Source organism: Parasteatoda tepidariorum, chromosome 2 (assembly GCF_982258835.1).
Source record: "Parasteatoda tepidariorum strain Cologne lab strain chromosome 2, Ptep-v5.0, whole genome shotgun sequence".
NCBI classification, from domain to species: Eukaryota; Metazoa; Arthropoda; class Arachnida; order Araneae; family Theridiidae; genus Parasteatoda; species Parasteatoda tepidariorum.
In genome coordinates, this window is record NC_141756.1 from 123,202,790 (window position 1) to 123,229,171 (window position 26,382).

Genomic DNA, 26,382 nt, shown 5'->3' on the forward strand with positions numbered 1-26,382 from the left:
TTAATCGAAAGAAAATTTTTTTGAACCATCATTTATAATTACTTAAATTATTTTATAAATGTTGTTAAACAGCCGACCTAATTTTGGGTTTACGGCTAATAATGTTCAACTTCATAGTCTTGTAATTTTGAACTCAATCCAGAAGACAAGGGAACTCCTGGATCAATCAAGTACTGGGAGAAATTTGCCTTTGTGCAGGACTTTTTGATGGAACTAACCCGCATTTGCGTTAAATGGAGAGGAAAATCACAAAAATGTCCCATTGTTAGCCAGACTGCAAGGGGCACTTAAACTATTATATCTCAACAAACTGCAGTACTGGAAATAGTACTATCTTTTGAGGAATAAGAGAAGTATTTTTACCATCAGCAGAATTTTTATCGCCAAAATGTTTTTTTTTTTTTTCAAAATTTCTTAAGCAAACACGGAGAAATTTCAGAATATACGGGTAAACAGGAGACTTGGCAGGCATGCATTTCTGAACTTAGCCCTGTAATGATATAAAAGTAAAGAAAACTAAGCATGCAATTCCCTGTATTAGGATTGAAAACTAAAAAGGTGTTCACTTATGCGAACAAGCATTTTGTAAAGATTTAAAAATCGCTAAAGATTTGCAATTTTATTAAACAATGGCTAAAAACATATTTATAAAACACTCAAAACAAAAAACAGCAAAAATTAATCTTCAATAGATATAAGTACAAAAACTGTTGTATAACTGTGTAAATATTTTTTAACACACCTAGGAAACTTTCCTGACTGGAAAACTTTATTTTCAGGAGATACGTGAGGAAAATAATTCACACCTATTTCGCCGTTCCCAAAAACTCCTATTAATGGAATATCTGGGTACATGGAATGAAATATCGCACTTTCATAATTATGCTTTTCAAACAGTGAATATCCTCTGGCCACGCAAGCGAACATGAAAGCATAGCATCGGTTTTTGAGAAGCCCGGTCTCTTGAAATATTTTTAGTTTATTTTTTAACTCCTCTTCACATTTATCATTAAGGCCAATTATAACTGAGGATGCCTCAATATTTTTGCCACAAAACACTACGGCCGACCCCGAGAGAGATTGAGTTCGATCGACGATGGCACCTCCCACGGCGACTTTACTTTCTTCTCTAAAAAGGCAACTTTGCACCAGTTTATCAATGATAGACGTTCCTCTGGGAGTTAAAAATGCTAATAAGCATTTGATTTTCGTTTCTTTTGGAACTAAATTTGATAGATCACATTTTCGACCATCGACTGGAAAATGATGAATTTCAACGCCAGGAATGTTAGGAAAGCAAAATCCTGACAATGCAAATCCATCTTCAACTTCTTCTGGAACTTTTGCATTAGAACAACACCCTATGATACCAGATGCAATTGTAAACATTATTGTAGAACGAGATGGTAAATGCGAGCCCAAAGCAATTTTCATGGCTGAAAAAAAAAAAAAATTTTTTTTTCACAGTTTAATAACTATTTGTTTGAAATAAATGTGTATTTTTTTAAAAATAAAATATTCCTTTTTATACAGTTGATAGCTCCTAAGCACCTTTAAAAAGTTTTTCAAATAAAAAAGTACATTATGACACACTGAAAAATAGAGTTACTCTTTTCAGTCTTTTGGAAAAGAAATATTTAACTAAGTGGTAAAAAAAATAATAATTATGATTTAAAAATGCTGATTATAACAACTCTTATTATTCATATACAAATGGGTTTTTTAATTATAGATATACCAAATATTCAGCATCTATTTCAAAACATCTAACTATTTAGCAGGGCTAAATATTTGCTAAGAGGAAAATATTTAACTAAGCGGTAAAAAAAAATCACAATTTAAAAATGCTGATTAAAACAACAATTTTTTTTTTCATATAATAATGGGTTCTTTAATTATAGATATACCAAATATTCAGCATTCAGCATCTGTTTCAAAATACAGTAGAGAACCCGTTATCCGGAAATCAGAAAACTGGAACAAAGTTCGATAAATTTTCCAGTCATTTTTAAAATTTTTTTTTTTTTCCTCATGAGATTTTAGGATTTTTCTTTCTTTTTTGAAAGATGTTTACCTTACCATCATTTTGGAAATAATCATTAGTGTATTACTCCATCGTTTTTTCTTCTTTTTAAGATTATTTCCAAAAAAATTTTTTTTTTAGTTGGGTTTAACAATAAAAAAAACGGCTTTCTGTAGCGATTCAGAAAACCGGAAAAATCAGTTATCCGGAATAGCGATGGTCCCGACCGTTCCGGATAATCGGTTCCCTATCTAACTATTTAGCAGAGCTAAATAGTTGGGTATTTTTTTAATCTTAAAATAATAAGGTTTAAAAGATCAACTTTTTATGAAACTGATATTTCTTTGAAACACACTGTTAAAAGTTTTTTTTTTTTGTTCCTATAATAAATGCCTGTTGCTACCGCTTATAGCATTCAAACAAAAAGAGAAATTATTACTAGAGACTCCCTTCAGTCCTGATTATTATTTTACCCTATACTCTATTCAGGGTATCTACTAAATCTAGAGTTTTTAAATCCATGACTTAATGGGTAAATGCATCATTACTCAATAAAGTTGAAAGAAGATCTAAGTGAGTATAACTTTCTTTCTTAAAAACAATATAGTTTTAACTGAGCAAAACTTAGCACACTTTTTTAATAAGCCAAATTGAACAAATGCAATAATAAAGGACTAAAATCAATAAAAGTGAAAAAAAACTCAGCAATTAATGGTAACAAACATTCAAATTAGAACATGGATTTAAAAATATTTAATGCCTTTTAAGGTCAATTCTAAGGAATATGTTAATTTAAACTCACAGAAACAACAGTATCAACGCCATTCCTTGCACTATCAAATTATGTTATATATATATATATATATATATATATATATATATATATATATATATATATATATATATATATATATATATATATATATATACATAAATCGAAATAAAAAAAATATTTCAAAGAATAAACAAAAGTGTTACTTTAAATTTTTTCAAAGTGAAATCATTTTTAATATTATGTTTTACTAACATTTTTTTTCATATTTATTAAGCTTAAAACATTTTAGTTGACTTAATTTTTCTTTTCTATGTAACAAGTATAATTTTAATATAAAACCAACGGGCCCCTGCCTGTAAATATAAATTACGGTGCAAGATTGTGGAACATTATTAAAGGCTACAATAGCTCCATAATGAACTGAGAGTTTCCATGAAGCATTTATTTAGAATTGCGACTTTCTAGGTGTGCAGCTGTCTATTACCCTTAACACTGAAACACATATCATAAAACAGCTAGAAATATTTGTATTAAACTTGTGTAGAAAATATAACTTTAAAAAATTTGAAATCGTAATATGTTTTTTAATAAAAACTTATTTATTTCTTAGTGGTTCTCTAAAAAGTGAGACATTCAAAAAAAGTTAGTAAAATGTTTTTTTTTTTAAATAATAATATTTAATAAAATTGATCTGCATATTACTGACCATCATGAAAGATCTTTTGGCAGAGAGTCTTTAGATGTATTTGATGATGATTTGACAAATTTTTATACAAATTGAGGCATGAAAAAATATGTCAGAAAATTGAAATCATAGGATAATCTTTTTGTAAGTTGATGCTTTAATTTGTTTTTAATAAGTTGATGTTTAGTCAATGTATGTATAAACATTGAACTGTGGGTAAAATTATCAAGAGAAGTAGTAGCTGAAACAAAATTCTTTTTTTGAATTTTTATTTTTTCACACATAAATTACAATATTATGAAAAATTTACGTACATTTGCTTAAATTTTCTTTCTAAGTTACCAAAATTTTGGATTCTTCGTCACAACAAGTATTTGATAAATGTCAGAACCTCTTTGATTTACCTCCAAAAGGGTATCGGTCAATTGGACGTTGGAAAATCCGACTTATACTGTTTTAATTAAGATAAGTTTTTAAAGAACACATTTTCAAAAATTTATTTGGTTAAAAATAAAATTTTAACTTGTATGAAGTTAAAATTTTTATTTTTAACCTGCATTAATCTAGTAGTGTTATTCGGAGAGTAAATTTCTTTAGACCCATAAAAAAGAAACAAAACATAATTAATGGAAAGATACTTCAGATACTCAATATAAGAATCATTTGTTATATCTTGGGCTAATTTTTTGTAAGCTAGTATAGTAGATGCCTGCCACTTGGAAATGGTGTCAGCAAGTCAAAATGTCTTGTCTGTGAAAAGAGGCGCCATATAGGAATTATTTTTTTCAAATGCAAATCACTGAGAACAAGATCTGAACTATAAGATGGATGGTCAAACAATTCACAGTGAAATTTCTGGTGTAGATTTTCTTGTGTGTAATTTGCAGCATTGAGTGAAGCAGTAAAAACGGAATATTCCACGTCGTTTGATCTGAATGGTTTGTCCCAGATGTCTACAGATTATGGGTGCAGAGGAGGCTCCATTACTCTACTAGACTACAAAAACTTATTCCAGTGTGTTATATTTTTAGTGATTCGTAGGTTAATAATTATTGTATAAAAGCCAGTGCAATAAATATCAATTTTTTTTCTATGCAAAAAATAAACTTAAGTCAGTCAAATATCTTCCATTTTGTTTGGTGACCTTTTGCTATCTTTCTGGCTATTTCATGACCTCATTCTTACAGAACTTTTGATCCTTATCAGAAAAAAAGAAACTCGCCCCAAAACAATTTGAGGTCTTCATTATAATTTCAATTTTTCCTTTTTAAAATTTCCGTAAATTTTGAAATAAATGATGGGGGATCTAAGCTCCAATAAATGTGTTCATCCTACTAAAGATGTGTGAGATCTATCGTTGTATTCCTTTGCAATCCCCCCCATGTCTTTCCAAAAAATTATGTTTCATTTTTTTTAATGGACTTTGGGAAATTTACTTTCTGAAAGACCCCTCCCCATACACAATATTACCTGAATTAAGGTACTTTCTCTTGTGAAGATTACTCTCTCTTTTGAATTTCTTTAAATCAGGTTCACCAAATATGTAAGTCGGATAATATACCTCGAAATCCTCCAAAAAAGAATAAGAAGCAAAGGCAATACAAAAAGTAGGCCGAACTCTCAAGCTCTCTAACTGTTTTTTCAAGCCATACTCAAATGATGAAATATACTGCTCGCATGCATCATTGTAATCTGGTACATCATCCTGAACGTTAACTTCAGCTACCTGGAAAATACAATAATTAAAAATGACGCATCTGATAATTTCAAAACTTAGGATAAATAGCAGCGAATGAAGGGAAGCTTTTCATTTGGCAATTCCCTCAAAATTATGAAATTTTTTATTAGAAAAATTTAAGATGAATCTTTATGCAGGAAATTCTAAATTTCTTCCCTCTTAGATAGATTTTAGACACAAGGAAGTCAAAACTTTTACTATCAAACCAATTATTTCCTGCATATTTAGTTTAGGCTGAATCAAATAAGGCCAAAAAGTTACAGCATTATAAGCTACAGTAAACTGCAAATAAAAACTAAATTTCTTGACTTATACACTACTGCCCATTAAAATTGCTACACCAGGAAGGTGACACACCACATACCTGAAATTTGCAGGATGGATAAAGCATGTTGTGCTATGCATATGATTAGCTTATCATCGCATCCATGCAAAGCAGGCAGCGGTAGCGACACCTAGAATGTGTATAAATATGGACACAGGGGTCTGTCTAGGTTTTTCTGAGAGGTACCTATCTTTGTGAAATTTTAGACATAATTTGTCAAAAATTATGTTAAAAAATCAACACAAAAATCTGAATTTATCGTTTCTTAAAGGATACAAAAATAAAATCTTAAGAAAAAGTATTTTGTGAAACTAACGTTTTTCCTAAAGTTGAATGTGTGAAGGTACCGCTAAACGGTAGTAAATTCGGCCTGGGCAGACCCCTGGGATATTAAAAATTCTTAAGGTTTGTATTTATAATACATAAAAATTGGCAATATACAATTTTGTTTAATTATAATAAAGTTTTTTTTTAGTTTATTTAATTCTTAACATCCATATTTAACACATTCAATCAAGAAACATAAGGTTCAGTCATTTGACTGGCTATGGTAAAAGTAGGTAGGATATATTATTGATATGTTTACTGTTAAACTTCGATGTTATTACGACACCTGAATTTCGAATTTGAGTTATTTTATGATACGTTCGCTTCGTGACGAATCCACATCATTATCACTCCCCCCCCCATTCTAATAATTTTATACGATGTCATAATGAAAAGCAAGATTTTCAATTTAACAAGTCACGCGCTTAGTTTTGTTGTAAATCCTCGTCATTTATGGATTGCTTTTTTTTGTTGCTATTGTTAATCATTTCTTGAGTCTTTCCTCTTGGTTTTGCAACTGTAATTAATATGAAGCTAACTAATTTCATATTTTATTAATTACTTTTTCATGCGCTTAATTTGCAACAATTCCGTCAGAAGTCCACATTAATTGTCAATCCCTTTTTCGGCAGTTATTGCAATTACTTATTGTTTTTTCATTCATTTCAACACGGATTTCGCAATTCTGATATTTTTTATAAGTTATTATTACAACATGCAACATTTTAAAAATTTGAGAATTATGCACATGTTAAAACTAATTTATAGAATGTGCAAATTTAACTGAGGAATTATTTTTTATTTAAACTAATTATCATTAAAAAAATTAGATTTTTATAATGATAAAATAAAAAATTTTTTACATTTTGGATTTCTTAAAAGTTATGCATGAATTAGTGAACGCCCTTTTTTGTGATAGGTGCCCTTTTTATTATTTTTTTTTTATTCGCCCTGCCCTTCTTAAGGTTAAGAATGAATACTGTCATTATGCCAATTTTTTTAATTGAATAACATATCAGTTATATTGTATTCCTCCTATCATTCTTCTTTCCAAAAAATAAAAGTTTTGTTTTTAGACTTAAAATTAATATGTATGGCCTATAATTAAAAAATTTTTTTTTTTTTAGATATTTCATTGTAAAACATAACATAAATTTTTTCTAAAGCTAACATAGAAGAAAAAAAAAATAATCATAGCTAAGCCAAGTCATATGTACCTACTTTACCCCACTTCAGAAAACAATTCATAATAAATAGAAATTTGAAATTTATTCTTAAATTTCTATGAAGATTTGTTCTTTAGATGTCCCCCTACCAGTTTGAACTAATATTGAAAGTTTTTGCCAGTTTTACATGATGTTAGTAGAAAGTAAATGATGATTGTAAATACGAAATTTTTTTATTAGTTTCTAAAATTTAAATAAAGATGTTTACCACAATCCCAATGTAAATGACTCTAAAAATATTAAACTAAATGTCTTAATTTAGAAAAAGAAAATAGATGGTTTTTTAAAATTAATATTCTATAACAACAGTAACTATGAAAGTTAAAACAAGAGAAGTAAAGCATCAATAACAATTTTTTATTTTTAAAGAATTTAAATTAGAATTATTTAAATTAAGGGAAGTTAGATACTCATTATTGATTTACAGACATTAAATTGTTCCATAGTTAAATGCCTGTTATGTCAAAGAGCCGTGCTCTACTATGCGTAATAAAAACCTAAGTCAAAATAAGCTCAGCAAGTTGAAATTATACAGAAAATTTACTTCTGATAAAGTTTGATCTATGGAGCAAACTATATCAGGAGTCTAGATCTTACGAATTCATGAAAAGAAAAGAAAACATTACTTTGATGAAGGTTTCGCTTCAGATAAACCTTAGAGCGAAATAAGTACAGTTGACTCGTGTTATAACGACCTTGTGATAGAACGACCAACATGATATAACGACCCTGTGAAGGAGTCCCAATTCACATCCTTAAAAGATAAAGTTATTTTACTCTTGCTATAACGACCCTCTTTGAATTTGAACACCGCTCTCTCTTAACTTCCTATTGGAAAGTGGGGTTGAATGGTCGACCTTGAACAAGCACACCTCTGTTCCAGCACACCACAAATTCTTAATTGTTAACAATTGCTAAAATGTCATTATGTTTTATTAATGTATGTATCCCATCCTTTTTTGACTTATAACATGTATACCACAAATAGTCTAATCATGCATTATGACATTTAAAACCATTATATGACCGATTTTCAAAGGAAATTTGCTCATTTTGATATAGCGACCATTTGATATAACGACCAGATTGGGACAGTCCCGATGGGGTCGTTATAACGCGAGTCAACTGTATATATATATATATGTATATATATATAAAACTCTGATGAACGAAAGGAAAGGGATATTTCCATATCGGTCCCTGTGCACGACTGGAAAAAAGTAACTATGAAGCACAACAAAAACACACATAACTTAACAAAGCAAATACTTTGTTTCATCTTATACCTTAAAGAACCAACTTATTCCTTTACGGCGTTTTAATTCAATTGCTGACATAGAACTCCAAAGTTTGCAAACTTGAGCACAATTGGTCAAATCACGGGCTCGTAGATGCTTAAAAATATTTTCAACAATAGGAGGTGACTGTGAAAAAGCATACATTTTGATAAATATAACGATTCAGTAGTGCTCTTCTAAACAAAAAAAGAACTTATTGAACAGTTTCTCTTATATTTTGTTTACTCTTCTGCTTACTTTGTGATTGAACGGATTGACCTTTCTACTTCTGTCCAAATTTTCAGCTGAAATTGAATCAAATGCTCCATAAAGGTACATTTTCACCGAAATCTGTTGTCACACCTTCGATCACCGTCACGAATTATGGAAATTTGATTGGTGGATTTTATTTTCCTGTGATAAACTCACCAATTAAATTCCTCTATTCTCTGGCGTAATTAAAGGTCTGGAAAGAAAGAAACCCCTAATGACTTAGCGTTATAAGCTATGATTTGCAAACACAAAAGTAGATAAACGGAAACGACTGGTACATTTTGCAAACAAGCGCATGTGTTGTTTTTACCGTGTCATCTGAATGCATTTAGAAGTTAATTATAATTTAATGAATTTGTTTAAGCAATCATTTTAAAAATTTTAAGTTTTCAGAGTAAGTAAAAATAAAATTTTTACTGTAGAACATGTTTTTATTTTAGTGTTACCACTTAAAATGAAGAATACATTTATAAAAACCATTTAAATGGTCAGTTATAATCATTTAAATGGAATTTATGTTATGTAATTTATTTAATAAGACATTAAAAGTCTTGTTGAACTTTTAAGGAAATATAGTCTATCAGCCTTCTCTGTTGTTTACTAGCCCCAATTGTACAAACTTCTTGTCTAAATTCAATCAAAACAGCTGTCACTTCTGTGATGCGAAAAAATTAGTATTTCTGACAAATAAACTTTTTCTTTTTTGATAATTATTAAATTTAAGGAAGTTTCGTTATAGAAATTTTTTGTTTCAGTCCATACGTGTAACATAATTTAAATCTGATGATTTGTTTTTAAAATAAATCATTGATTTAAATCAATTATATCATTCATGTATTCTTAAAGTTGTGGCATATTTTTAACAATCGAATTTCTTTGACGATGAATGCTTTATCCAAAGTACAAAAATAGTTAAATAGAGTTTAACTTTTGGAGAGAGTTACAAAATTACACTATAATAAATTTTTAAAATTTATTTTCATTAATATAATATTTAATTAAATAGTTATATTTTGAACCTTTTCTGAAACCTATATGCAGTGTCTTTCGAAGTTTTTTAAACAAAATGTTTTAAAACATTGAGATTTTAAACTACTGAAGGAAAAAAAAAAGTTTGATAAAATCACTCAATTTCACTGTGGAACTGTTGCTGATTGAGTGGGTCGAGAAATGATTACCTCAAATGTGTGATTCAAAATTTGAGGCACGTTATAATGGTCCATTAAAATATCAAGATTTTAGAGTCTTGTGGAAATCTGTATTGATAGCGGCCAGCATGGTGATTGGCAAACCACGTAGTTTCATAGCGGAATTTTCGCTAATTGATTGGGCCAAAATAAAAAGTTATTGCTTTCCTTGAGTATTTAAGAACTATATGAAAATTATTTAGAAATAACTGCCAAAATCGCTATTGTCATTAAAAAAACTGTTGAATTTCTGGGGAGAGTTGCTATTGACAATGTCACGTATGAAAAGGTACCCCAACATAGAATCGAGTTAACATGTCTTGAATGGGAATTGTAATTTTGTAGTGGTAGAAACTCTACACTACTCCCCCACCAGTATTACATAACTGTGATAAAGTTCGATGTCTGGATACCACTAGTCGATTCATTGCTGTTTAGTTAGAAGCTGGGAGAACTGTATTAAGATCCCCGAACACTTGAGTGCTGATCGTGAGAGCTGTATTAAACTCACGGTCGTGGTCACTCCTCTGTTGCCTTAAGCTGTCGAGTGACGTGTGTGAGAAGCAACAGCGTAAGGAGGACCAAGTCACAAGTAGCAAGTCAACTTTTCAACCATCCATCAAAGTAGACATGTTCAAATCAAAGTGAGAGTTTCTGTCTAGGTAGGGACGTGTTCATATCATGTCCGGGTCACCAATGTGGGGATAGTAAGTTGCTATCGACAATGTCAACCGTCATCTATGAAAAGATACCCCAACATAGAATCAAGTTAACATGTCATCTTATATACTAGTAAGTGGGAATTTTAATTTTATAGTGGTAGACACACTACAAATTTTTTGAAAGTTTAGAAAAATTAATCATGTTGATTACCATGCATTAGGTTAAGTATTACCAATATGTTTAATAAAGTTTTCATAAATTAAAAAAATTAACAAGATAATTTTAACTGAAAACTTATTTCAAATGAAGTTAGGATTTCATAATAAAATTATTTTTGTTTCTTACGTCATTAATTCTCAAAAAGGTGTATACAGGGAAAGAAATTTTTTTTGTTTCGTTTATTTTAAACATAAATTAAATACTAATTTGCATTCTAAATTAAAAGTATTTCAGTTATTTATTATTATCAATAAGTAATTATAAAAATATCTACTTTTATTCTATAAATATATGCTGACATACTCATGGTGCGTAGCATTTTTTAAAAAACTGCTTAAAGGTGCTTATTTTCTTTTATTAAAAGCCTTTGAAGGTGCTTTTTTCGTGGGATGTTTTTAAAAAGTGCTTTATTTTCCCTTTTCAAAAAAATTAGATTTTTTCTTTACCATGTCGATTTTTGCCTCGTATTATGCGAAAGCCTGATTTTCACATTGTTCTATTTAATGTTTTCTCAATTCATTCAAACACAATGCATTTTGCTTATCGTTATTCCGTAGCGTATGAAAGCATCAATCATTTTACATGTTTGATGAAATACTTGCGAGTCCGCATGTACGTACACAGAGCTGAGTTCGGTGAGATCCTTGTGCTCTCATGTGCAACTCTGCTGCATTTTGCAAGATATTCTCAATTTCAGGCTTTATTTTCCACCCTCTGAAACGGAACTGAAAAATCTCTCAATTTATTCAAGGTGGCTAATGTAATCAAGAAAAGAGTTCTTTATCAGATACTAGTTTTTTTATCATGATCATGAAAATAATGTCTAATGATTAATAAATATGTCTTTGAAAACTATTTTGCATTTTGTTAATGTATATAGTGCTTAAAAATATTTTTTGAATGCTTAAAAAATTCTTAAAAAGTGTATTAAAATTAATTTTTGTTTTATATTTTAAAAATAAAATTAAATACTAATTTACATTCTAAATTAAAAGTATTTCGGTTATTTTAAAAATTTATTTTAAAAATAAAATTAAATACTAATTTACATTCTAAATTAAAAGTATTTCGGTTATTCATTATTATTAATAAATAATTTAAAAAATATCCACTTTTATTCTGTAAACATGCTGACATAATAAAAAAGTATAGGTAACTGAAGACATTGAACATGCATTACTTTACATTTAAACTTAAAATGCAAATAAAAATTTAATATTAAGATGTAATGTATGGAAGAGTTTGTTCCTTTGTTTGTTGGTGACATGAAATATACATGAAAAATCCCATATTTTTGCATTATTTTAAGTTATTAAAATTATGTAACTGTATTAAATTTACAGCATTTGTATCTGTTTAATTAATAAAATTATAATGTTTCTTCCAACTGAATGAATATAAACTTTAAACAAGGAAAGCATGAAAAATTCAAGGTATTATATTTTTTGCTTCTAAAATATTTAAAAATAATGGAATGATAAAAAGGACAATCAAATTGGCTGCATACATATGTGTAGATAAAATAGTGAAGTAAAGCATGATATATCTGATCAAACAAATGAGTTTGGAAGAAATTTTTGGTCTAATTAAAAAAAAAAATGGTACAAAATATTTTTCAATCAAAATATTGTGTTGCTCATAAAAAAATCTTCACTCTAAAAGAAAAATTAAATGGATAATTATCCCTGCAGGAAAAAATATTGCAAGAAAGTAGAATGAGGATGTATTAAAGTGTTGTGAGAAAAGTAAGACAGTAAGTTATTATATATTTTGATTTATAATTTTATTTAACATATGTGCTAGTTCATTCAAGAGTTGTGCATAATCAATCAAGTTTTTTTTTCTTTATTAGAATTTTTTTAAAAATAAATTGGTTAAAAGAAAATAAACTACAATCCTTAAAGAAAATTTTAAAAAATCATTGTAACTTAAAAAAAGGCTATTTTTGGGGGAAATTAAAAAAAAAAAAAAATAAAGACTCTGTTCTGAGAAAATATTAGTTTCTGATAATTTTCTGCCCCCTTGTCTCTTACTAGGTAATTATTAATTATTGTAATCTCTTATTAATTATTATGCTTACTCCTTGTTAATTATTTAATAATAAATCAAAAATATAATACTTTTTTGTCTTTTTTAACATAATGAAGCTTTAAGTATATCAATATGCTTAATGTTGCATAAAATAATATACATCGATAAAATTTTAAATGAATTTGAATATTTTCAATATTTTGGAATTATGTTCTCTTTTAGAAGATAAGTCTCCTTTTATTGATTCTATACTAGAATCAATAAAAGCAGACTGCACACGTACAATAATAATTTGTTTCTGCTGATATCAGAAAAATTCTAAAAATCAATTCAGAAATGCACCTTATTCCCATTTATGCCTTTGATTGTAGCAAGCATAATGTATTTGTTTGCTACAATCAAAAACATAATTAACAGGATTAGGAAACAGAGAAACTTTTCATCTTCACTTGACATCTTATAATTTTTTGAAAAATTTTCAAAACTATCTGAGCATGGAAATTATAATGGTCTCTATTATTTAAAGAATTTTTAGAGACGTTTTAACTTCGACTTACAATTTGCATGGATTAATTGTTTTATAATTATATTTTATTAGAAGAGCAATAATGCTTTTAAAAATTACATGTCACATATATATTAAATTTAAAGTAACACGGCTCAGCAATTTTAACTCCAGTTTAAAAAGATTTTTATTGGAAAATTTAATGGTTTTCATTCAGTTTTATTTAAACTAAAGATATTTATGTAAATAACAGAAACTTAAGTTATCAAGATATAAAAGATTTATTTAAAAAAAAAAAAAAGCAAATGTAAAAAAGTAATCTCATTATTGCTTACAGAGAAAGTAGAATTTGAAAATATATTTTTTAAATATTGTGAAGAAAGAACTTTCGACAATGTCAAACCTTCTTTGATGAAAAGTACCCTTACGTAGAATCGAGTTAAAATGTCTTATATACTAGTGAATCGCGATGTAATAATTGTAGTGGTGGACTATTATTCAATGTATTATATTAGTGGTAGGTTACAGTGCTCTCACACCAAAATTTTATCTATGGTAGAATTCTATGAACAGATACCACTAGTTGATTCATTGCTATTTTTATGAGAAGCAGGGAGAGCTGTATTAAGTTAACCAGACTTAGATTGTTGATCATGAGAGCTGTATTACGTTCATGGTTGGGGTGGCTCACTGTCCTGCCATTTGTAGTCAAGTATATACAGGCTGAGTAGACAAGTATATCGAGGCTGAGTAGAAACAGCGTGAGGAGCTGAACAAACTATCAGTCACAAGTAGCAAATCAATGTTCAATGTAGACCATGTACCAGTACTGAACAATGAGCTGGACAATGTACAAGTCACAAGTTACTTGTTGTCACAAGTTGCTACTTGAAGTAGCAAATAATGTTCAATGTGGGCGTTGAGATAGGCGTGGTCAGATCACATCCTTAGGTCACCAATGTGGGGAAAGTGTTATCAATAATGTCAAACTTCATGTATGAAAAGGTACCTAAACAGAGAATTGAGTTAACATGGCTTATATACTAGTGAATTTGTACTTAATAATTGTAGAGGTAGTTACGCTATAATAATTTTTTGTTTGTGACTCATAAAAGTGTGAAGTTTCTGTTAAAGTTATATTGAAATAACTGTTAAATATATTTTATATGGTACGGCTTTATAAAATATTCTATTATGCTTGAAATTTAATAACTTCTCTTGTTAATAGGTTATTAAAAAGCAATCATGGTTGACTGTACATCTTACATCAGGAGGATCCCTTATTATAATGTAAAATTGCATTACTTTCTTTTTAATGGAGGTGAGTATTACTTTATGCATCAGTTTTAGTAGAAGAATAAGTTGCAGATAGGCATTTTCAGGGTATCTACGCACCTGGAAAGTTATGAAAAATCATGCTAAGTCATGAATTTCAGTCTTGAACAAAATTTGTCATGAAATGTCACAATTTGAACTATTTTTTAAAGAAAAATCATGGAAAGTCATGGATATAGGTCGCCAAAAAATCTAGTTTTTACAATGGGATTATCCTCCTCCCAATTTCATGATGTTCCGAATATCTTAATTTGTAACAAAGTCTCCACACACAGTCATATTTCATTATAATATAAAATGTTTTTTTATGTGCTTTAAAAATTATGGCATTCTTTCAAAAAATGAAAGAAAAAATGTCTTTTCTAGGGCAAATTATCTGTCAAACTTCTGTGATTTCAGAATTTGTATTATTACTTATTTTTTTTATTTTGTCAATATAAAATTCTAGCTGAAGCAAGCCAATTTTTTTAAATTCCGAAATGAGAGCAGAAAAATCAGGAATGTTTCTCTCCTTTTCAGATGAACAAGAAAAGTATCTTTAGAATATAATTCTGCAGAAAAAAAGAAGATGAAATTGCTTTTGTATTTTTTTCAGCTGTTTTATTGCTTCAACTCTTTCGTTACTCTGTTTTTTTAAATTTAAAATCTTATGAATATGAAGATGCAGAGTAAAACAGTTTTGTTTATACCTATCATTTCAATTTAATGTTATTATAATGCCTTTTTAAATTTATTGTTGTTTTTTTTCGGAGAAAATAATGACTTCCTTATGTCATGTAAAATTGGGATTTGAAAATCGAAAATATAGTAGATTCCCTGCATTTTGCGAAGGTAGATTTAGGTTTGACAGCATTTTCGGCTATGCAGCCAGAAGCATTGAGTGGTATAAATTGAGAAGAGTCCTGAATTTATTTATTTAGGCTATTTAATGTCTACCTTCAGCATTAATAACAGGCTGTACATGTCAGGAGAGAATTTTTACTTGTTTTTTGGCTATAGGAATTTACTTGTTGTTTGGTGGCTATAGGAATTGATTTTGTCCCCAGCTGATGAGGTAGTGAGGATGATGGCTAGTTAGTAATGTGCCTCCAAATTATTCTCAAAGGTGCTCCATGAGAACTTTGAGAGGGCCAGTGTTTTAAACGCTCCTTTTATTTTGTTTTATAACCGTCGTGGAACAGCCAACTCAATTTTTATGTGTTTATGACTACTAATGTTCAACTCCGTAACAATCTAAAGTTTTTAATTATGATTTTGAACAGTAAGAAACAATGACTTTTAATGTTCTCCTTGATTTTACATTTTTTTTAAAATTAAGTTATTCTTAATAGTTAATTTAGTGTAACTAAATTCTGTGATGTTTTTATTTGCTTCTGATATAATTGACTTTATTATTAAATGGGATTCATTTCTCTTTCAGCTATGGCATGTATTATTCCATACTTTCCTATCCATGCAAAAGAAATCGGCATCTCGGCAGTATCGGTCGGTATTATTTACTGCTTACTACCAATTGTTACAATGCTTCTAAAACCTCTGTTTGGGGCCATCGCTGACCATTTTAACAATTTAAAGACGTTACTGCTCATATTTTTAGGTGTCATTATGCTAACTTCTACTCTCACTGTTTCCATACCCAGAAAGCAGAGTATGATAGGAAGTGAAATACGTTGTTCCGCATCAGGTACAAGCCTCTATTTTAAAGCCAAACCTAGTCAAGATTGCATGATAGATGTTTTGTTGTTGAAGCCATTAAAATGTTACATGTATTGCACAGAATGCCTGGAATTTAAAAATGTGCCATCTAGTAAAAACACGTCCAGTCAAATTTGTTCCAAAAAGGTGATGCACCCAGCAGAAATTGAACTAGATTTAGAAAAGACTAACAACTCTACTCACGTTTTTAATGTGAAAACCATGACACTTTCGGAAAGAGTGATGAACACTCTTTGCTTTGTGAACTTGACTTTTAGTTGCAATTCATTCTGTGAACCCATCTTGCAGGAATGTTTCTCTGGGAAGGAAGAGCCTGAATACCACAGCGATCAATTTTGGTTGTTTTTTATATTTGCCACATTATGTGTTAGCTTATATGGTGTTGCTACTTCTTTCTCTGATGCAACATGTTTTAATGAACTTGGCGAGAATGGGCATCTCTACGGTAGGCAGCGATTGTGGGGAACAATCGGATGGGGTCTTCTCTCGCCGCTTGCTGGTTTTTTCAATGATCTCATCACCGGAGATTCTTTCCTAAAGGCCTATCAACCTGGCGCAATTCTGCAAGTTCTGATTTTGTTAAGTGATCTCTGTGTTGTAAACAGATTAAAAACAAAGAACTATAAGTTTTCTCAAAGCATTCTTAAAGATATGAAGACTGTTCTCTGTAGGTTTAAAGTAGTTGCTTTTGTAATTGCTGTCATGGTCATTGGATCTTTTACTGCTTTGATTTGGTCTTTCTTATTTTGGTTTTTAGTCACTAAAGGAGCCAACAAAATTCTTTTGGGAATCATTCCTGCAGTGCAGTGCTTCTTAGGAGAGTTTGTGTTCTTTTTTTTCTCAGGACAAATTATCACCAAACTTGGTCATTTTAATGTCCTGTCCATAACTTTTGTTTGTTTTTTCTTGAGATTTTTTGCTTATTCTCAAATTCAAGATCCTTGGATGGTGTTACCAATAGAGATTCTTCAAGGTCCAACCTATGGTTTGTTTTATTCAACGATGGCGTCATTTGCACACGAGGCTGCTTTACCTGGTACTGAAGTTACTGTTCAAGGACTTGTAGGAAGTGCTTTTGAACTCGGTGAGTTGTTTTGATAAGCTACAAAAAATTAATTGCATAGTCATACTTTTAAAAATGTTACAAGAAATTAGTTCTAATATGAAAACAGTTATTCTTAATTTTGTTACTGAAATAAGGAATAGTGATTATTGCTATTTTACTCTTCTTTAATCTATACTTATAATAAAATAATCTGTCTGTTGTTGGCAGAGTTAAGATTATTAAACAAGTAAGGATTGCTCAAAAGCCAGTTTCTTTTTCAAGTGTCAAAAAGCCAAATTTCTTTTTCAATTTTAATGACACATATTACAAATATTAGCTTCAACAAAATAAAGGCTATTGTCTAAAACATTTGTTTTCACATTACGGTAAGAATTATCAGTTGGATTTTGTTTAAATTTACTTGCGTTCTTGGAACCTTATTTTAAATTTTGCTTACAATCTATTTGTTACAATGATAACAAGGTCCTATCTCTGATTTAGACTTAATATTATTAAAAAATTTACTTTACTATTAGTAGAATCAGATTAAAACTTATTGGCCAAACTTATCTTTTCATTGAAATATGAATTAACATAAAAACAATGAAAACTTCTTTCCTTTGTCTTTAAGCAGTGGTCAGAAAACTACATTACTTTTGCAGTAAACTACAAATAATTTTTACAAATATATTTAACTACAACTAATTTTTCAAGTGTAGTGACTATAAACTATATTTAAAATGTAATGACTACAAATTATGTTTAAAACATAGTCACTAATTCACTAACTTTGGGAGACGAACTTAATTTACGCCAGTGTTTCGATCTAGCCTACAAAAATGCAGTGGATTTTTTTAAGATTGGGCCCATTTAAAAAACCTATCTTTATATACCCAAGGGGTTTTTTACTTTTTCTTAAAGGGATTACCAAAATGTTTTTTTTTTCTTCCCATTTTATATTTAATTTTCTTTGAACTATCAAATTAAATTGTTCATTGAAATTATTAACTTATTGTTTTGTAAATTTAACTTATTAACCTTTTATACAAAATTATATGAAGTAAACCATATTTCAGCAATCTGATTTTAGCTAATAAAATTTAAATGGAGTAAATAGGTGAAAAAAAATGAGTACTTAATTTAAAAAAGAAATAAGTATTGCTAAGTCATAATACATTACTAATCTATAAAACAGATTAGGATTAATGTAACAAATTAATATTCTAAACGCACATTAAACTTATTGCATAATTTATTTGTATTGTATATCTTTTCATTTACGTTATCATTAGGTATATATATATATATATATATATATATATATATATATATATATATATATATATATATATATATATATATATGTATGATATTTTAAAAGAAATATATTTGTAGAAAAAGAATAAAAAAATAAATTTTTCGCTTCATCTTAAGAAAAACATTTTTTTGTATGTTTCAGAGTAATCAAGGTTCTACTGAATTGTAATAATTATCTTTTTACTTTTGTAAAAATTTAACTTAAGTGATCAAACCACTTTTAGATTTTTTTTTTGAAAAAAGTTTGTGGTTTTTGTGAATTCTATTTTTTTTTCAGGTATGTGCCTAGGTAACCTTATTGGTGGCTTTGTAATGCAAAACTATGATGGAGCTTTCATGTTTTACTATGCTGCTCAGATTTCTGTGTCATATCTTGCTGCTCATGTCCTTTTCACAGTGCTTATAAAGTATTTTGATAGAAAAGGTAAATGTCAATTTTGAACTATTTTTTTTTTTTTTAATCTCAAAAATTTTAACATAATATTCTATTACCTCAAAAAAATATTGTAAGGAAACATGAGGAAAACTTTTTTTTTAAGTTTTCATTTAGGAGAATTGCAAAGTTTACTAGCTTATTGTTAGTTTACATTATGCTATTATTAGTTTACATTAGGAAATAACAAAAAAAAGACTGTTAAATTGTGTTAGTTAGACTATAAATCATAAATATCGGATTGAGTAAAAAGTTTTCCGCTAAGGGAATATATTTCCACGCCAGCAGCAGCCTTTCCCCTGGTAGTTAACCTTTCTCCAATCAGGCTTTTGCATTTTAAAGCTGAAAGTTGGAACTATGCAACTGTGTAATTTGTTTGTCAAAAATTTATTATCTTGTGCACCAAGAATTTTTTTTTAAAACGGAGCTATCACGTCAACAGATCAGAACGACTATGTACTATGAGTTCTGAAATAAGCTCAGTGTAACTGAATGCCACAAAAAATGTGTGAAATTATGTTCCAACACTGTTTCTTATGATATAGTAAAAGTTTGGTTTTGAAAGTTTAAAGCTGGGAATTTCGACATTGAAGATGAACCACGTTCTGGCCACCCTATTCAGGTTGATTGTGACTAGTTAAAGTAAATCATTGATCAAGGCAGGAATGTTTCAACAGGAACTATTGCGTTTGAGCTTGACGTTTGCGAAAAAACAATAGTTAATGCTCTCAAAGGCATAAATCTAATGTTTAAGTTCAACTACTGATGAGCAAGAGAAAAGCGACTTGTTTGATTCTGCTCAGAGATCAAGGAAAAGAGAACATTCTGAGCAGAATTGTGACCTGTGATGAAAAATCGGTGTACTACAACAGTACAAGCCGTAAAGGAAGGTGGTCAGAACCCGGGGAATCAGCAGGCTTGGTTGCAAAACAAATGCTAAGTAACAAGAAAATGTTTCTCTTTATCTGGTGGGATTATCATGGAATTATTAATGAGGTGTACCTGAAAAGTGTGCAGGCTATCAACAGTACAATATACAATAATATGCTAATCTAAGTTAGCGATGCCATTCGCAAAAAAATGGAAAAACGAGTTCAGAAGGAAAGTGTTTCTCTTTCATCAAGAAAACGCCTGACCACATGTTAATGTGATGACCGGTTGGACGCTCAGCACACAGGAGTGAGGTTTGATGCAACATCCACCATACAGAGAAAACATGACGTCTTCAGATTACTATCTGTTTTCACATCCACAGCTACATCTTGATTGTACAATCTTGTGTTCAAATGATGTGGTCTATCGCTTTCTGGACTCGCACACCCTGTAGTTCTTTGCAGAAAAGATTGATAAGTTGCCAAAAAGCTAGCAGACCATTTATGATTTGAATGGAGATTACTATTCTCATTAGCTTTGCGGATTTTGTTTGTATTCATCATTTTACAAGATGGATTATTATTATTTTTTTTTTTTTTTTGACAGAAAATAATTTACTCAATGTAATATAATATTGATGTTCTAGAAATTAACAGATACAGGCTTTCAGAAAAGGGAAAAAAAGCATGCAATGATTTAAGAGAATACTATTCTACTGGAAAAACCCTTCCTGGCTCACCTTCATATGGAATTTTAAGTATAAACGAGTTCAGATAAACCAATCTGAAAAAGCCTTATGAAGTACTGCTTAATAGCTTTTAGCATCTCCCAAAAAAAAGGTGTGAAAAGGTGGTCACTAAATAAATGTTTTTAGTGGTCAAAGTATCTCTCTGTCAATGGCTAACTCTGGAAGAAGATATGACGTTTAGGGTGGTAAGAGCCAGTTTCCTGAACTTTGACCTATTCCAAAGAAATTTTTTGTTCGCATAAACAATCGGGCTTGAGGTTTTGCTAGCATATTCATATCTTTTTGTTTGCTTCACTTTTTAAGGAAGCAAAAGTAAATTTTAAAATAAAACAATATCGATAAAAGAAATAACTGTTAAAGTATATGAATGTTTCATTTGTTAAATCTGGATTATTATTATTTTTTTTTTATGTTTTGATTTCTAAGCACTTTTTTGGCTTCTAGTTGTTTATATTCAAAAGATTTTTAATATTAATTTTTGGCAAAAAACATCGAATATTAAATTTTTTATTTCATAATTATTTATTAACATTAATATAGGGCTAATCGATTTAGCAAGCTAAGAATTTATCTATTAAATGCATTATTTAATCCTATGTAATATGAATCGTAATTTTAACTCAATAATTATTTATATTGATTTATTATACTATTTATATTTAACTGACACTTTGAAAAGTATTTTAGATATTTATAAATAGTACAATAGTTAAACTAAAAATAAATGAAGCATTTTTTTACAATTGATTAAAATAAGTAAATAAGCTTGGCAAAATAAGTAAAATGACAATATAATTCTTTCATGACTCAGGGGATAGAGAGTTCACCTTCTAATGAGGTAAACAGGGTTCGAATCCCAGCAATGGCTGGTCCAAATGAATTCCACACTCGGTTCGCAACTACCACAGTGCTGGCGTAAAATATCCTTAGTGGTAGATGGATCATAGGCTAGAGTCCCCTTTCTATCAGGCTAACCATGGGAAATTTTCCTCCCCATGTAATGCAATTAGCAGTTTATTTCAATCAAAAAGTCTTCCAGGAAAGCAAATTTCTTCCACTACTTGATCCAAGAGTTCCCTTGTCTTCTGGATTGGGTTAAAAATTACAAGGTTAAGGAGTCGAACATTATTTGTTATTAAGCAAAACAGAGCAGATTTATTTAAAAAATGTCTTGAGTTGTAGTCTAAGATTCTGATGAAGCTAAGCACATTCCCCGATGCTTTGTTTTTCTGGTTTCTTTAAGAAGTTCTTTTTCTTTTGAGAATAAGTTTTGAAATAAATTTATGAATGAATTAATGCCACAGTTTTGTTGTGTTCTGTGAATCATATCCATGTAACTAAACAGTAGTGTATGAATACAATATAAATGGAACATATCAGTATTTAAATACTACTTTAAAATTACTTTTAGATGCAAATTACTTTAAAACACAAAAGTATGTGTACTTAAATCTTTCTTATTTACAGAAGGAAAAAAAAACTTAAATTATGAACAACCGAAAATTCCTCGATTTTGGTTTGTTTTAAAGATTGTAACCTCTTTCTTGCAGCTTATAAATTGTTTGGTATATGTTAAGATAAAGAAATTTCTTCAATACGATTTTCATTGTTTACTCCTTTAAAGTTTATATGGTATATGGAGAATTGTTGTTTATAGAATTTTCACTATATACATCTTGAATTGTATGTTAAAAAATAAATTTTTAAATCCGCCAATTATAAAAACAAAAATTGCTTTTGATTATTTTTAATTCGAGTCTATAAGTACATACAGTCGGACTTTTATTCAACAATGTTGCTGAATCTCGATAATAAGTTAGTAATATTGAAAATTCGTTAAATGGAAAATCACCTTTTGAAATAGTTAAACAGCACAAAACAAGTTTTAAATTCATAAATGTTAGACATAATTAAAATAGCCATTGATATGAGGGGATTTAATTCATCGACTATGTCAACCTTCATCTATCAAAAGGTACCCCCACATAGAATCAAGTTAATATGTCTTGTATACTAGTGAATTGGTATTTAATATTTATAGTGGTAGTTACACCACATTACTCCCCTTCCAGAATTCTATCTGTGATAGAATTCAATGAACGGATACCACCAGTTGATTTATTTATTTATGTGATTTTTGCTCCTTATATTTTGCTAATTATTATTTTTTTTTAGTTTATAGCATTTTGCTCATTATATTTTTTTTCATTTTTTGCTTGTAGCATTTCGCTTATTTCTTTTCTTTTCTATTTCTGCATCTTTTCTTATAGCATTTCGCTCATTATTTTATTTCTTCAATATTGTTTATTGACTGGGAGAATTTATTTACTTCACCGGATTTTTATTCTCTGAGCAGCAAATTTTTAAGCAAATCAACTGTCTAACGCGGACAGTCCCTCAATGTTGGTATATTCATATCAACCTTCATCTATCAAAAGGTACCTCCACATAGAATCAAGTTAATATGTCTTATATACTAGTGAATTGGTACTTAATATTTACAGTGGTATTTACACCACAGATACACCTTTATCTTGTAAATTAGTATCTACTATTTATCTTAACCATGAAAGAAATCTGCATGGAAAGCAAGAATAGAGAAAAACATTATTCAGTGTTACACTATCATGCTACATATATTTTAATCTAAAAAAGCAAATATGAGTATAAAATTATAGCTACATTTATTGTAAAAACAATTTTAAACATACATTGCCACATGCGTTCTTAAGTTTAATTACTACTGATAAAATCCGTTAATTTTGTCTGAGTTTTTCATTTGAAATGCAAACAAAAGTGGATTTTACTGCATTCTTTAAAAGTTAAGTGACATCGAAAATTAATTAAAGTTCACTTCCCCCATAAAATGCGTTAACAAGTTTGAAATGTTCGTAAATATTTTGGGAAATAGGGAAAGTGGACCTCGAGGAAAAGTTCGGTAAATGTAAGTCACTTCACTATTACTTCAAAGAAAAGTCACTTCACTATTTGGAAGTTATTTTACGAAGAAATTTCTAAAATGTTCTTGGTTCCTCAAGAAAAAAAAAATAGCAAAAGAGAGAGCTTCCCAAATTCGCAAAATGGAAGTTTGTTAAATAGAAGTCCGACTGTATTTATCAATGAAATTTATTTTTCTTTCAAGTTCTCAATAATTCTTTATTTTCTTTCCACAGAAAAAGAAAGAACTAATGAAGAAAGTACGCCTCCAGCAGAAGAAAGTGCCTCTTTTATGTGAAGTCAGTTAAGAATATTATTCACCCACTCCATGTCCAAAGACTTCACTATTTATTTGTTTATCATTATCATTTGAGCATTTTACCAATACTGGTTATTCTAAACGGAAATCAGTATTTTCCTGTGAATCTCTTTTCATATGACAATTTTTTCATATTACTTAATAGAAATAGAATTGGTTAAAAGGGATGATATAAAAGTTCCATTTAACAAATCAATTTACATAAGTGATACAGTTTTCAAGCCAAAAGATTCAAACCATTTAAACATTATTGATTCCAGTCAACAGGTTATAATTAGCGTTTATAAACCTATCGTAGATTTGGATAAACAAATACTGATTTAAATCAAAGGATTAGAATTACAATTTTAAACCAGAATTAAAATAGTGATTTGGATGACTAAATCCATTGAGGAACAAGTGATCTGAGTCTTCAAACTAATAGATTCAAATCAATAGATGGATGAACAGTTATTCAAATTATTGATTCCAGTTAATAGGTTTTAATCAGCAGATTCAAAAGTATAATAGATTTGAATCAACCTACTGATTTAAATCAACAGATTAGAATTATTAATACAAGCAAGATTTAAAATAGTGATTCCTTTCTTGAGAATAATGAACAAGTGATTTGAGTCTTCATAGCAATAGACTTGGATAACTTATTCAAATCAGCAAAATAATGGATTAATAGAGATTAAAATTGTTGATTTTAATTAACAGGTTACAATTAGCATGTGCAATCGTAGATTTTAATAAACAAATACTGATTTAAATCAATAGATTAGACATACCAGGATTTAAATAGTGATTTGGATTACTAATTCCTTTGTGGTGAATAATTTTTTAATTTGAGTCTCTAAACTAATAGACTCAAACCGTTGATTTAAATCAACAAAATGATGGATAGTCATTCAAACTGTTGTCTGGTCAACAGATTATAATCAAATTAAAAAAAAAAAAATTAGACTTGAATTAACATATTGATTTAAATCAACTGATTAGAATCACTAATGCAAAAATAGGGCTTTGAATTACGAATTCCTTTGTTGTGAACAATGAACAAGTAATTCAAGTCTTCAACACTATAGACTTGGATAACTTATTGAAATCATCAAAATAATGAATTCATAGTGATAGAAATAGTTTATTCCCCTCAACTGGCTATAATGAATGGATGTAAACTTATAGATTTGAAATATCTGAATACTGATTGAAGGCAATATATTAGAATCATTAATTTAATCCTGAACTAATAGAGTGATTAGATTCAAATGAATGTTAGTCCTTTCTCTGTATCCAATTTTATTTGAAACTTACAGTGCAGCTAAGATCAGTGTTAAAATTATTATTCCATTTCCTAATCTCATTGATGTTGTTGGTTTTTTGTAATTTGTCTTTATACAAATGAATGCAAGGTGTAATTTTGTGATATAAATATTGACATTATTTAAAACTATAATGTACTTTCAAAAAATATGCTATTAAATTTTATATATGTATAGATTTGTTGTTGCCGGTGATTCATATGAAGTTTTTTTTAAATTAAGATAGTAAGTTTTTTGTAATATTTGGCTTTATACAAATGAATGCAGGGTGCAGTTTTGTGATATAAACATTGACATTATTTAAGATTATAATATACTTTCAAAAAAAAAAAAACATGTTATGAAATTTTATATATGTATAGATTTGTTATTAATGGTGATTCATTTGATGTTTTTTTTAAATAAGATATTTCATAAGTGTGTTGCGATATATTGAGTTTTACTATTGCCTAGATACATTGTCAATAGGGTGTCTGCTAATCTAGAATGATCAAGGAAGTTTAAAAATCCATAAAATAGTTTTCATTTTATATAATAAAATTAAGTACTTCAGGTTAAAGCCAAAGAGCAAGATTAAATTAACAATTTAAAAATTTTGGTAATTTAGTATTTTAAATTCGATACCTTTTATAAACTTAGAATATACGTTTCTTGAAACCATTTTTTTTTTTAAATTCATAATGTTGCTTTGATTAAACAAATGGCACAAAATTTTTATGTAACTTAATAAAAAGTAATATATTTATTATTGTACATAAAATTTAATTTATTTTAAATTTTTCTAGAAGTTTTTTCTCAGATAATATTTTTTTGTTTCTGGGTGATTTTCAGGAATATCCGTACTAATTTGTGTCTATGTAGGCAAGGAAAACAAGCAAACAAATATTTGATTAGAAAATATAAATATTGCAAGTAGTTTCCTATTAATAAACTCCAATGGGCATTATAAGCACAATAGCAAAGTGACAAATTAAGTAAAAGGAGGATATTATTGCCCTCTTGCCATAGAAATAAGGCATAATTCAGATATTTTTTTTAATGTAAGATCAATTAATTAGCCAATAATTCTTTTAAATATCTGCAAAGTATCATATTTTT

General features: G+C 28.8%; 2 protein-coding genes across 5 annotated transcripts; one reads left to right on the forward strand and one right to left on the reverse strand.

The window, feature by feature from the left end:
- Positions 1-592: 592 nt before the first annotated feature.
- Positions 593-8,922, reverse strand: LOC107438182 (F-box only protein 22). 2 transcript variants are annotated; one of them, XM_016050399.4, is made up of 3 exons: positions 8,386-8,922; positions 4,954-5,209; positions 593-1,436 (listed from the first exon to the last, which is right to left on the reverse strand). In XM_016050399.4, the coding sequence occupies exons 1-3, from the start codon at positions 8,539-8,541 to the stop codon at positions 679-681; spliced, it is 1,170 nt and encodes a 389-aa protein (XP_015905885.2). In that variant the 5' UTR covers positions 8,542-8,922; the 3' UTR covers positions 593-678. The 2 variants fall into 2 exon arrangements, with proteins under 2 accessions (XP_015905885.2, XP_015905886.2); XM_016050400.4 differs by having other exon boundaries at positions 8,635-8,771.
- LOC107438181 (major facilitator superfamily domain-containing protein 6) lies at positions 8,837-25,462 on the forward strand. Of its 3 annotated transcripts, none has more exons than XM_016050396.4 (6): positions 8,837-9,043; positions 12,410-12,471; positions 14,483-14,575; positions 16,010-17,389; positions 18,945-19,091; positions 23,895-25,462. In XM_016050396.4, exons 3-6 carry the CDS (start codon positions 14,500-14,502, stop codon positions 23,954-23,956), a joined length of 1,665 nt encoding a protein of 554 aa, XP_015905882.2. In that variant the 5' UTR covers positions 8,837-9,043; positions 12,410-12,471; positions 14,483-14,499; the 3' UTR covers positions 23,957-25,462. The 3 variants fall into 3 exon arrangements, with proteins under 3 accessions (XP_015905882.2, XP_015905884.2, XP_015905883.2); XM_016050397.4 differs by having other exon boundaries at positions 8,911-9,043; positions 12,410-12,463; XM_016050398.4 differs by lacking the exon at positions 12,410-12,471 and having other exon boundaries at positions 8,854-9,043.
- Positions 25,463-26,382: the final 920 nt, after the last annotated feature.

What these genes read in the sequence shown, in the direction of transcription:
- LOC107438182 (XM_016050399.4), bottom strand. Translation starts at nt 8,541, where the DNA reads ATGTATGCTTTTTCACAGTCACCTCCTATTGTTGAAAATATTTTTAAG. An exon ending in GAATAAGTTGGTTCTTTAAG is followed by an intron (nt 5,210 to 8,385) that starts GTATAAGATGAA and finishes TGTATTTTCCAG; the next exon opens with GTAGCTGAAGTTAACGTTCA. An exon ending in GAGAAAGTACCTTAATTCAG is followed by an intron (nt 1,437 to 4,953) that starts GTAATATTGTGT and finishes TTTTTTTTTCAG; the next exon opens with CCATGAAAATTGCTTTGGGC.
- LOC107438181 (XM_016050396.4), top strand. Translation starts at nt 14,500, where the DNA reads ATGGTTGACTGTACATCTTACATCAGGAGGATCCCTTATTATAATGTA. An exon ending in TTACTTTCTTTTTAATGGAG is followed by an intron (nt 14,576 to 16,009) that starts GTGAGTATTACT and finishes TTTCTCTTTCAG; the next exon opens with CTATGGCATGTATTATTCCA. An exon ending in AAAGTATTTTGATAGAAAAG is followed by an intron (nt 19,092 to 23,894) that starts GTAAATGTCAAT and finishes TTCTTTCCACAG; the next exon opens with AAAAAGAAAGAACTAATGAA.